This window comes from Grosmannia clavigera, assembly GCF_000143105.1.
Source record: "Grosmannia clavigera kw1407 unplaced genomic scaffold GCSC_140, whole genome shotgun sequence".
NCBI classification, from domain to species: Eukaryota; Fungi; Ascomycota; class Sordariomycetes; order Ophiostomatales; family Ophiostomataceae; genus Leptographium; species Leptographium clavigerum.
This window is the reverse complement of record NW_014040801.1, coordinates 2743442-2755607: the sequence shown is the minus strand read 5'-3', so window position 1 is coordinate 2755607 and position 12166 is coordinate 2743442. Positions and strand designations below refer to the sequence as shown.

At 55.9% G+C, this 12166-nt stretch overlaps 3 protein-coding genes across 3 annotated transcripts; 2 read left to right on the top strand and 1 right to left on the bottom strand.

The window, feature by feature from the left end:
• Nucleotides 1-266: 266 nt before the first annotated feature.
• On the top strand, nt 267-1671 carry CMQ_524 (uncharacterized protein; the record flags this gene model as incomplete). The annotated part of the gene is made up of 5 exons (XM_014317603.1): nt 267-329; nt 393-582; nt 644-734; nt 806-1209; nt 1340-1671. The coding sequence occupies 5 exons, from the start codon at nt 267-269 to the stop codon at nt 1669-1671; spliced, it is 1080 nt and encodes a 359-aa protein (XP_014173078.1).
• A 2464-nt stretch (nt 1672-4135) lies between these two features.
• Nucleotides 4136-7666, top strand: CMQ_738 (uncharacterized protein; the record flags this gene model as incomplete). Its single annotated transcript, XM_014317817.1, has 2 exons — nt 4136-6924; nt 7303-7666. The coding sequence occupies 2 exons, from the start codon at nt 4136-4138 to the stop codon at nt 7664-7666; spliced, it is 3153 nt and encodes a 1050-aa protein (XP_014173292.1).
• Nucleotides 7667-8397: 731 nt separating this feature from the next.
• Nucleotides 8398-11861, bottom strand: CMQ_1218 (elongation factor 3; the record flags this gene model as incomplete). The annotated part of the gene is made up of 2 exons (XM_014318297.1): nt 8398-11410; nt 11710-11861. The coding sequence occupies 2 exons, from the start codon at nt 11859-11861 to the stop codon at nt 8398-8400; spliced, it is 3165 nt and encodes a 1054-aa protein (XP_014173772.1).
• Between the last annotated feature and the right edge of the window lie 305 nt (nt 11862-12166).

The window sequence follows — 12166 nt, the reverse complement described above, 5'->3', positions numbered from 1 at the left end:
TAGAGGAATTATTCGATTGAATTGTGTTTGAAGCTGCCCCGGCCTTATCACAATGTAGACAACCAAAGTACAACTACATCATGTCTGGCTGGTCAAATCAGGGTCTTACAACCTGTGAATTTTGACAAACGCGGGGTTCATGACGTTGGGTGTAGACTATGATGGGCCAGAATACTTGGAATTACACATCTAAATTTGGTTCGCAAACATAAGCTCACTCAACATTAAAGCTATAGTGCTCAATCTATATTACTCCATCCCCGTTTATGGCAGTATCGGACGTCTGCCAGTATGTCGGTGATCCAATGCCAGACATCGCCGGCATTGGTGTACGTGATCGTGTTTTTTTTCGTTCTAATCGCATCTTTCTGTATGTTTACTAACATGGCCAGATTCTCGTGGGCTTTGCTGGCCAGGCTTTCCTCTCGCTCTTCCTCGCTTGCTGGGTATTTTTTCTGACACGGCATGGCCGACTCGGAACGCCACACACTGTGAAGTCCGACAAGCACGCCGTCGAGAAGAAACGGCTGGAAATGGTCGAGGAAATCTTGATGATTGGCAACGACATGCAAATGGCAATTGGTAAGCAAACCCGATAATACTCGAAGCTGTACGCACGGCTGATGCAAAGACGGTCGTCCAGGCATCGCCCTGATGATAACTACGTTTACTGTGGTCAAAACAATCGATATCTATCATTTGCGCCTCATCTACGATACAGTCAGCTTTGTAGGGTATGCTTCGATCCCGCTATCGCCCACATTCGTACGTAAATACGTTCTAACAGGGCATCCTACATGCACAGCGTTTCCAATGTTGCAGCTCTCGTCTGCTACACGTTCTGTGCGGCCAAAAGAGCCGAGTTTCACGAAAGCAACATCAACAACAACAAAGCCACTTCTTCCCCTTCATCTGGCTTCCTTCATGGCCTCACGCTGGTACTTCGAGACGACGGCAAGAATCCCATCTGGCGCAAGTTCATAAAGTCAGGCCGCTACCGCGTGACCTACGCCTTTGCCGTCTTATTCTTTGCTCTGGCCGTTCTTCTGAACAATAAGCTGGGGCACTGGGACCTGGCCACACCCGGCCGCTGCTACAATACAGCCGCCACTAGTTCACCAGGGGCTCATCACCCGAGTTCTGACCGTGCATACGTATGGATCACTTGCGTCTGGATGCTCGCCGTCATGCTCTTCTCCGTCTTTGAAGGTGCGCACCGGCGACACACTATCCTGACAGCGGCCTTTTTGCATTTTCCCTTGCATTTTTACATGGCCGTGGCACTGCGCTCGGCTAACTAGGGTCGGTTGGGCCTGACCGCGAGCGAGTTGGCCGATAGGGGGGGCTGACAAAGGCGAGACGGAGGGCTCGGAAAACAACTGGGATTTTGGACAGACCACCGCTGTCCTCCTACTCTTTGTGGCCGTGGCTGAGTTCTTCCGCAAGGGCTATGGCCTGTACAAGTTTGAGAAGAATCTGAGGAAACGGCGCCGGTTGGCAGAAGACGGCGAAGTTTCGGATGATCACGAGCTCCTCAAAATCTCCAGCTCGAAAACGGGCAAGCAGCCGCAGCACTGCAGACAGGGAGGGGACTGCCCGGTCGTGAAGACTATTTCGATATCGAAACAGCAGAGAAGGCCTAGTAAAGGGCGCGATGTTGAGGCAGGCTGATCGGGAGAGCAACAAGAGCGACACCCCACCCAGTCGCACGACCGGCAAACGTGATGATGCGATACAGAGCTTTACTAGTACACGAGGCTCAAGGGGGATCTGCATTTCAAATTGCACATCAGATATCTGGGCACATCTACGCCGTACATAGTATGAAAAGAGAAAGAGCAAGTGATACTATGTAATGTAAGCTATTGGCAGGAAGCAATTTAAAAAAAGTAATCAAACATTATCGCTAATCCTTTCGAGTCTAGCTGTACGGCCTAAGCCCTGAAGTGTCTCGGGAACGAAATGCTACTACATAGTATCTCCATCAAAATAAGCTGTCACCGGAGGACTATCGTTGGAGCGCGAAACGGTGGACCAGAGGCTGGCTACAAAGACCGGCTTGCAAATGATCAGCGGCCAGCCGAGTGGCGATTGGCCAAGAAAGATTCAGGCCGCACGCTGTTTTGGGCTCTGAAAAAGGTCTGGCGCCTTGTCTTTCATTACACGGCGTACGGAGTACTGAGATGCGAAAATGAAGAGACGGTGAGGTAAAGTGGCGTGAAAAAGGCCCCGAAGGTTGGAAACGTGCTCCGTACTCGTACTCCGTATAGGAGAGATGCAGGGGAAAACCGGCGATCACTTCCAGTTTTTGCATCTGTCCGAAGTTTGCATCTGCCTTCTCTGTTTGCCTGAAGCACTTTCTCGTCGGCTTTACAGCGAATCTTACTTTTTGCTCGACGGGGTACTCCGTAGAGGTCCCCTGTATTGGCTCGAATCGAGGCCAATGGCGAAAATGTCGACACGACCCTTTCTCCCTCACTACTCCGTATACGACGTACTGGTCAGCTTCTCGGATTGCTTCCCGGCAACCGTGTCTTACGATACGATGGATTGCGGAAGCCACAAAGGGAGGACGCGGGCCGTTTGCCTAACTCGAAAGGGATAGCCCTCAATGCCGCATGTACGGAGTACGGAGCGGTAACGGACAGTCTGGACGGCCGCCATACCTTTCCCACATGCCGCAGTCTTACGACGTACACAACCCGATTTTATGCTATTTTGGCGGATCTGTCATTACAAGTAAGATATCTTACATTACATACATAGTACGGAGTAGTGAGCGTTCCACAAAAGAATCAGGGCAGTGCAAAGCGGGTCCAGGGGCAGGGTGGCACTTACCTAGATAGACTCCGTACTGTAGAAGCCTAATGCTATGTTGGCGGAAGATCCTACCAGAGTCCTTCGTACCTGCCTTTGTGGTACGCGGAAATCACCAACGTACTCCGTAGGAGGTCGAATTGTTCTCCGCAACCAATTTCTGTTTTTCGCAACGCTTTGCATTCTTCTCTCTCTTTCTCTTTACAACAGAACGACAAATGACATTACGATTTCCCTACTCATCAACCCTGTTTAACCAACCAGGCCGCCGTTATCCGATCTGCCGGCACCCCCTGAGCCCCAAATCTCCACGGCGATCCCAATCGACAGCCGGACATTGTCTTGTGGGTTAAAATAGCTAACGGTCAGACCCATAGTCCTCTTCCTCTCCTAGAAGCGAAAAGCGGTCACGAAAATAGGAACGCTCATGCCAATTGCTCCGTACTGTTGCAATACCGGCCGCCCTGTATTCTGTTCTCCGCATGGAAAGAAACAGAGATCCACGACAAGGCTCCATGCAAACACGTTCCAATCCTGCAGCAGGCCCGTCTTCTTTCCTACGAATGTCTTTTCTTTGCCGGATGGAGACCGTTATTGCTTCTAGCCCTCCTATTGCTCGCCCTGTTGGATGGGACGGTTCTTCGCCGGAGGCTCCGCCGTCTGTGATCTCATCTCCCCCTGATGCAAGCTTCGAATGAAGACAAAGGCTAGATGGTATTGCTTAAGCGATTGGAGCAAAAAGTCTTGTTTTTGTCCTCTGGTCAGGTGTTTGTGATGACGATACCGAGATGCTACGGAGTACTCCGTAAACTGGGTTTCTCCCTAAAGATGGTCCATGCACCGCAATGACCAAAGTGGACTTTCTACCTGGAATTAGGCCATCCGCGAATAGGACTGGCTCCAGGCACGGCACTCTTTGAGATTGCATACGCTGATCGGCACGCCGAAAAGGGAGTTGTAGCAACAAGGCCCCTTCTTTCGGCTGGGGCGGCCTCCATTCGGGACCCTGTCGAGATGGCCTGCACTTACCATCGAGGTTGGAGCCTCTGTCGGCGCTAGCATCACATCGTGGGCTCTGCCCTTTTGCACGGAGAGAGTGAGCGTCGTTATAAGGGACGTCTGTTTCCTCTGTCTGGGCTTTTTGTTTCTTTCCTTCACTCCCACCTCCTCTCCGCCCTCCCCTCCCCTCTCTTGAGCTTTAATTCTCACCCATAGTCTTTCTTTCTAGCTTTTTTAAGCGAGTCGTTCTTTTGGATTTTCCACACCTTCATTTACTTATTGCTTAGTCAGTCATATTTCTCGTTTTTCCAGCTTAATTATGAAGTTTTCCAGCACCGCCCCCCTTATCGGGGCGTTGCTCGCTGGCCTCGGCCATGCGTCTCCCATGCCCAAGGCTCGCAGTGCCCTGGCAGCTCGGGACGCCAACTGCACCTCGTTCGACATGAGCAAGAGCTTCGACCAGGCCACGCTATACGCTGGTTCTGCTCCTGCTGCCGTGGCTGGCGAGGCTGAGGTTAACCTGTTCCTCGGACTGCCCAGCGCTGCCATCTCTGGTAGTGTTGATGTGTCTTTCAGCCTCGACTTCCTGACGGCACCGAAGCTCCGGGTGGACCTTGGTGGCGTGAAGGCCTTGGTTGAGCTCGCCATTCGCGCCGATGCGGATGTTTTCGACACGGTTGAGCTTATCTCCTCGGGTGACCTCTCGCTGGCCATCCCTGGTGTCCTTGATGTTGAGGCTGGTCTCGGCCTGGCTCTGGATCTTGTGATCAGTGTCAGCGCCTCTGTCGACGTGTCTGCTGGTTTCGAGGTCGAGTTCCCCATCGGCTCTTTCGTCGAGATCGACCTCCTTACGTCGTCGGTTTGCGACCACCAGCTGAACGGTCTTGCGGCCAACACTCTGCCCGTGACTCTGGGTGCTGAGGTCGACCTGTCGGCCGACATCACTCTTGTCGTTGGCCTGCGTCTGCGTACGGAGATCGACCTGGCCGCCAACATCGACCCGCTTGGCCTTCCTCTGCTGAGCACCGGTGCTGAGGTCGCCGTCTGGATCAACCTGTTCGACTACACTGCTCTCATCGTCGGCGGCTCCAGCGGCCTTCTCATCGATGCCACCGTCGCTGAGGACTTTGTGCTGAACGTCGGTATCCTCATTGACGTCAACGTTGATGTGATTGGCATCGACGTCCTCGACCTGGATCTCGCACCCACCGTTTCGGTTGCTCTTGCCACTGCTCCTGCTACCACAACCGCCGTTGCGATCAGCAGCGCCACTGGTGTCTCGATGACTGCCACTGGCGGTGCTGCCGCTTCCGTTACTGGCTTCCCTGGATCGGGTGCACAGGCTTCCGGTTCTGCTGCCGCCTCTGGTGCATTTGGCGCGGGCTCGTCTGGCTCTGCTTCTGGTGCTGCTGGTTCCATCCCGTCTGGCTTTGCCAGCGGTTCTGGTGCCTCTGCTTCGGGCGTTGCCGGATCTATTCCGTCTGGCTTTGCCTCTGGCTCTGCTTCTGGTGTTGCTGGCTCCGTGCCGTCTGCATCTGCTGCCGCCTCTGGTGCATTCGGCTCTGGTTCGGGTTCGTCTGGCTCTGCTTCCGGTGCTGCCGGCTCCGTGCCGTCTGGCTTCGCTCCCGGCTCTGGTTCGGGCTCTGCTTCCATCTCCGTCTTCGTTTCCGGCTTCGGCTCTGCCACGGACTCTGCTAGCCCCGTCTCTGCTACTGGCGTTGCTGGTTCTATTCCGTCTGGCTTCGCTTCCGGCTCTGGCGCATCTGCTTCTGGTGTTGCCGGTTCCGTGCCGTCGGGCTTTGCTAGCGGCTCTGGTTCATCCGGCTCTGCCTCTGGTGCTGCTGGCTCTGTCCCGTCTGGCTTTGCTAGCGGCTCTGGTGCACCTGGCTCTGGCTCGGGTGCCGGCTCTGCTTCAATCTCCGGCTTCGTTTCCGGCTTCGGCTCTGCCACGGACTCTGCTAGCCCCGTTTCTGCTACTGACGTTGCCGGTTCCGCTCCGTCTGGCTTTGCTCCTGGTTCGTCCGGCTCGGCTTCCATTTCCGGGTTCATTTCTGGCTTCGCCACGAGCTCTGCTAGCCCGGTGTCTGCTTCTGGTGCTGCTGGTTCCGGTTCGTCCGGCTCCGGTTCATCTGGCTCCGGCTCCGGTTCGTCTGGCTCTGGATCGGACAGCTCTGCTTCCATCTCTGGTTTCGCTCCTGGCTCTGGCTCCCCCACGGGCTCTGCTAGCCCCGTGTCTGCCTCTGATGTGACTGGCTCGGGCTCCGGATCATCTGGCTCCGGATCTGCTGGCTCTGCTTCCATCTCCGGTTTCGCTCCTGGCTCTGGCTCCCCCACGGGCTCTGCTAGCCCCGTGTCTGCCTCTGATGTGACTGGCTCGGGCTCGTCTGGCTCGGGCTCCGGATCATCTGGCTCTGGATCTGCTGGCTCTGCTTCCATCTCCGGTTTCGCTCCTGGCTCTGGTTCTGTCACGGACTCTGCTAGCCCCGTCTCTGCTACTGACGTTGCTGGCTCCAGCCCGGCTGGCTCCAGCTCTGTCCCCGGCTCCGGTTCGGGCTCGTCTGGCTCTGCTTCCGGCATTGCTGGCTCTATCCCGTCCGGCTCTGGCTCCAACTCTGCCTCTGCTGGCTTTGCCTCTGGCTCGATCGTCCCGGCCGCCAGCAACACGGCCACGATTGTCGCTTCCGGCACGACCTTCACTTCCGTGCCCCAGGCTGCCATGACGACTTCCGCTGCTGCTCTCACTGGCTTCAGCTCCGTCGTCGGCACGGGTGCCAGCTCGGACCACACGATTACCTCGACCTACTTCGAGACTCAGGTGGTCACGATCACGTCCTGCGCTGCCTCAGTTGTCAACTGCCCGGCTTCTTTCACCCAGAAGGTCGTGACTCAGATCGTTGCCACCAAGACGGTCGTCTACTGCCCGTACGCCTCGACCACCGGAACCGGTGCTAACGGCTCTGGTTCTACTCCTTCCGTTGCGACTGGCGTCCCTACGGCAACTCCCGTGAAGTCGATTGTTTTCAGCACCTTCCCTGCCTCGTCGCAGCCGCCTGCTAGCACCTTCACGCCGCCTGCCACCGTCTCGGCGACCATCATTGCCACCGTGACGTACACTGCTGGCACTGCCTGGACCAGCGCCTGGACCAGCAGCACTGCCTGGACGAGTTCCTGGACCATCGTCCCGGCTGTCTCCACGACTGGTGTCGCTGCTGTCACCGGTGTCCCTGCTGCTTCGACCACGGTTGCCGTCCCTGTCGCCCCTGCTGCTTCCGTCTCGTCGGTGGCTGTGCCGGCTGTTTCGGCTGTTCCTGCTGCTTCGACCACCGGTGTTGCTGCTGTCCCCGTCCCGGCTGCTTCGGCCCCGGCTGTCTCTGCCCCGGCTGTGCCTGGTGCCAACAGCACTGTGGCTGTCCCTGTCGCTGCCATTGTTTCCACCACCACTGCTGTCGCTGCCGTTTCTGGTGTTCCGATTGCATCTGGTGCTAGCTTCGCCAACTCCACTGTTGCATTTGCGTCGAACTCCTCGACCGCCACCACCGTCTCGGTTGTTGCCACTCCTGCTGCCAAGTCGCCTGTCCTGAGCGTCGCTCCCGGCATCGACGTCACCGCTGTGGTTGCTGCTGCTGCTGGCCCGTCCGGCATCATCACTGCTACCCCGGCTGCTGCCACCACGGCTGTTGCCAGCGCCAGCACCACCAAGGCTGTGGCTGCTGTCACGGCCTCCGCCTCCAGCGTCCACGGCTCCGGCAGCACCAGCACTCCCTATGCTGTTGTGACGGCCGGTGCTGGCCGCCTGCAGACGGGCGCCGGTGCGTTCGTCATCATGCTGGCCGGTGCTCTCCTGCTGTAAGGAGTCGGAGTCGATGGTCTCTGGCGTATTTTCCTTGTCTAATTTTTTTCTTTGTACCTGTCTTTATTGTTTTTAGAGATGATTTCAGCACTTCACGGGTCATTAGATGAGGACTGGTAATCTTTCATAGCTGATTGGAAAATACGGCACGATGATTAGTTCCTTGATATTTCGTAGTCTTGTGTGATACAGTGACCTTCGCTTGTTGGTGTAGTTGTCGAATGGACTGCGGCCTGTAGTGCTAAAATCGCCTGTTTAGTACGGAGTAAAAAAAATTCATGCACGTCGACACAACCGGAAGTAGCGACACACAAGAGAGCGCTCTCAATGGGCGCCCAGAATTCGACAGAATTGGTAGTAGCTAGAATAAGCGACAATGCCATGAATTTCAAGCAAGGCGTATTCTAACATTCATTTCATTGTGCAATCCTTTATCTCTCTATCTTAGATGCATCGCACGATTCTGACAGGACCTTTCATGTATCCTAAGGCCACCTTGCTCTATCACTGTCGACGACAGAGAAGAAAGAAGACTGATGTGCAGACGGTAAAAGATAACATGGAGGGTAAGAAAAACCAATTGACCGCCGGATAACTCCCTTAAAAACAAAAAACAGTGAAGGTACTTTTCGGTGTTCTTCGTCAGGACGGCAGGCGAAGAAAACGTCCTCGCAGCAAATCCATTCATGCATTGATGCAAAACGTTTTAAGCTTAGATCACATAGAAGCGCTTATTCGTCCTCATCGCTGAACACCTCCTCGCCGCGCTTCCGGCGGGCCATCCGGTCCTTCTTCTTCTTCCGCGCCTCGGAGCTGGTGAGCTTGGCCTTCTTCTTCGTGGCCGCGATCTTGTTGCCCATCGCGTCGAACTTGTCCTCCTCCTCGCCCTCGTCCGCCTTGAGGCGGGGACCAGAGCCCTGGCCTTGCACCCAGTTGTGGCCCGAAGGCGTCATCTTGCCGTCAAGCACAGCCCACACCTCCTCCGTCAGATCCTTGGTGAACTCGGACGAGTGGGAGATGATGATCACACCACCCTCAAACTTCTTCAGCGCCTTGGACAGCGCACCGAGAGAGTCACGGTCCAGGTAGTTCGTCGGCTCGTCAAGAACGATCAGATGGGGGCGCTGCCACGAGCATGCCGCGAGCACAACCTTGACACGCTGGCCACCAGACAGACCGCGCATGCGCGAGTGGGAAATCAGCTCGGCATCCAGACCGAAGTTGGCGCAGTGCGTCTCGATCTCCTTGCGGACCAGCGGGCGGAACTGACCAGAGGCCAGGGCCTCCTTCATGTCCACGTCGGCGACAAGCTTCTGGTGGGACGCCAGCAGCTCAGACCGCGGCAGCCAGTCGTTGTCGGCCGTCATCATCGGAACCCAGCGCTCCGACTTCATGCCAATGTTCTCGCCGAGCGCGAACGAGCACTCGTACTCGTACGAGTTCTTGAACTTGCGGCGAGAGTGGATGCCGATAATACGGCGGTAGCTGTCGTGAAGGTGGAAGACCTTGTTCATGGCCGCCTCGTCCTCCTCGGTGATGATCTTGTTGGCACGGTCCATGGTCTCACGGTCCTCACCGGTCTGGAAACGCCACTGGATGTACTCGGACGGGGTCTTGTCCAGGTGGTTGTCGATGTGCGCGAAAGCGTGCTGCTTGATGTAGGCAATACGCATGTTCTCGTGTTGGTAGATCTCGCCGCCCGTCGGGATCAGCTCACCGGTCAGCACGTTGACGAGTGTCGATTTGCCGGCACCGTTGGGGCCAATGACAGCGATACGGGAGTTCAAAGAGCACTGGAACGTGATGTCCGACAGCTGCGGCTTCGGCGTGTTCGGGTACTGGAAGCTCATGTTGGTGGCACGAAGAATGGCCTTGGCCTTGGTCTTGACACCCTCCAGGAAACCGGGCTCGGGGAAGCTGAACTCGAACTCAGACGCGCCGAGCTCATAGTACGCCTTGGCCGACGGCAGGCGGTTGACAAAGTCCTTCAAGTTACCCTTGTAGCGCTTGAGCTTGAACCGCTCGTAGTGCACAATGTGCTGGCACACGTTGTCGAGGAAGCCAGAGTCGTGGGAAACGATGATGGACGTGCAGGGTGAGTTGATGAGGTAGTCCTCCAGCCACTTGACGTTCTTCACGTCCAGATGGTTCGTCGGCTCATCGAGTAGCAGGATATCGGGAGTCTCGAACACGGCACGGCACAGAGCCAACTTCATCTTCCAGCCACCGGATAGCGCCGTGATCTCGCCAGAAATCATCATCGGGCTGAAGCCGAACTCCTCCAGCTGCTTCTCAACCTGCTCCTTGGAGACATCGACCTTGGCCTCGGCAAGTTTCTTCATGGTCCATTCAATCGTGGTCATCTCCGTATCAGCAGAGTCCAGGTCGTGCTCGACGAAAACAGTCTTGACCTCGCTCTGCTTCGGGAAACCCTCGACCTGCTCGTTGTTGATGGCGCGCATGAGAGTGGACTTGCCGGAACCGTTGGGACCGCACAGACCGTAGCGCTGGCCACGCTTCAGGCGCAGGCTGGTCTGGTTCAGCAGAATCTTGGCACCGTAGGCGAGCGAGAACGTGCAGTTGCACAGATCCTCTCCCTCCTCCTCGTCAGCCTCGACCTCAGCCTCCTCGGCCGCACCGGGTAGAGCCTTCTTGCGGAGAGAGTCGATGACACCCTCGGCAGCGGCGTCGCCAACGAGAACGGAGACAAACGACTTGAGGTTGGTGATCCAGGTGGTCTGCTCGCTCTCGTGCTCGTCAATCAGCTGACCAGCAATGGCAGCGACGTAGGCCAGGACGGGGCTGAACTTCTCGGCAGTAGCAGCAGGCTTGCCAGAGAGGACCGTCTTGAGGTGAGCAAGAACGACCTGCAGATCGCCAAAGTTGCTGGCCTCAGGAATCTTGCCATCCTTGACGTTGCCGACACGAGTGAGGGTGTCAAGGGCCTGGCGGGTCTTGTCACGGGCCTCAGGGTCGGCCAGGGTGTCGAAGTTCTTCTGCAGGCCGGGCATCATCTTGGGCAAGAAGGGAGCGACGATGTTCGGGTCGTCGACGAGCTTGCACATGTTGTCGACAATGACGGCCGTCTTACGCTTGATGGCAGTCTCGCGCTCAGCAAGACCACGATCCAGAAGAGGAACCATCAGGGCCAGAGTGGGCTCCTGGACCTCCGTAACGAAAGTGGTGGCACCCAGCAGATGGACCGTCTCGGGGACGTTCTCCGGCTTGGCGATACACTTGATCAGCTCGGGAATAAACTTCTCGATATCCTTGTTGACAATCAGGCCGCAAACTTTCTCCATGGTCTGGTAGGCGCGGGCGGAGACCTCCTTCTTGGTCACCCACATGGCCTCAGAGACGGCAGGGATCAGCTCAGGCACGCGCACCGAGATCTGGACCGGGGATGTGCGGATCAGAGTGTCGATGAAATCCAGAGCCAGCAGACGCTCGGGGAACTTCTGGGCATTGCGGAGCGAGTCGATGACGCTCGGCAGAGCAGCCTTGGAAGCATTTGGGTTGATAGCCTCGGCAATGGCCAGACCGGCAGCGATGGAGGCAGTCTTGACAGCAGTGATCTTGTCACCAGCGGCAGCAAGAACAGCAGGCAGAAGAACAACCAGGAACGGCTCAACCGAGGCCGAAACCTCGGAGTGCTGAGCAATAGCCTGGATGGCGTTGAGAGCCTTCTCACGAGCACCGGCATCCTTCTTGTTTGCCAGCTGCTTCTTCAGGGCCTCGATAGTCCTAAAACAAACGAGTTAATATTCATTCAAGCTCGTAAAGACAATCATCAAGAAACCATTCAAGAGAAAGCGAGTAAACATCTCCAGTGGCAGAACTTTGGCTTTGCCAAAGCACTGACCAACAGCTTATTTGCAAAAGCCCACATAGATTTTGCGTAAATTTTTTTTAAAAAAAAAAGCGGCGCCCGAGGGGTTGGTGGGGGGAGTGTGTATTTTGGAGTATGTGTGGGGAACAGCATCAAAAGTGTGAAGGCAACGAGAGAAGTCCAAAAAGCACTCGTAATCTGTGTGGAAACTTACTTGGAAGGGACATCGAGATCCTTGATGTCGCCGTTGATGAAGGTGGCGATCGCACCAGACGACGCCTTGATATCAGCAGCATCGGTGGAGAGGGTGAGCTTCTGCACCAGGTCGCTGAGGACCTTGTCAGACTTGGCGTTCTCAGAAGCCATGATTTTTGGTATGAAGAGATTGTGGTATTGAGGTGAGGGTATTGTCGTGGAAGGAGATAGCCTAATGTCTATCCCAGTCGATGAGAATCCGGCCCGTAAGGCGTCTATCCCAAAGTTTAGGGAAACCGGAAATGAGCAGAAAAGCGTGCTCTGTCGACTGTCCGCAGGACGTCGGCGACAGATATTTGATTCCCTTGCTCTGTTCAGGCAAGGAAAGCAAAGAGAGGGTTGAAGGAAAGAGAAAGTTGGGAGTATGGAGAAGAGAGGGAGGAAAGAAGGAAAAAAACAGAATTATTAGGTTGGGA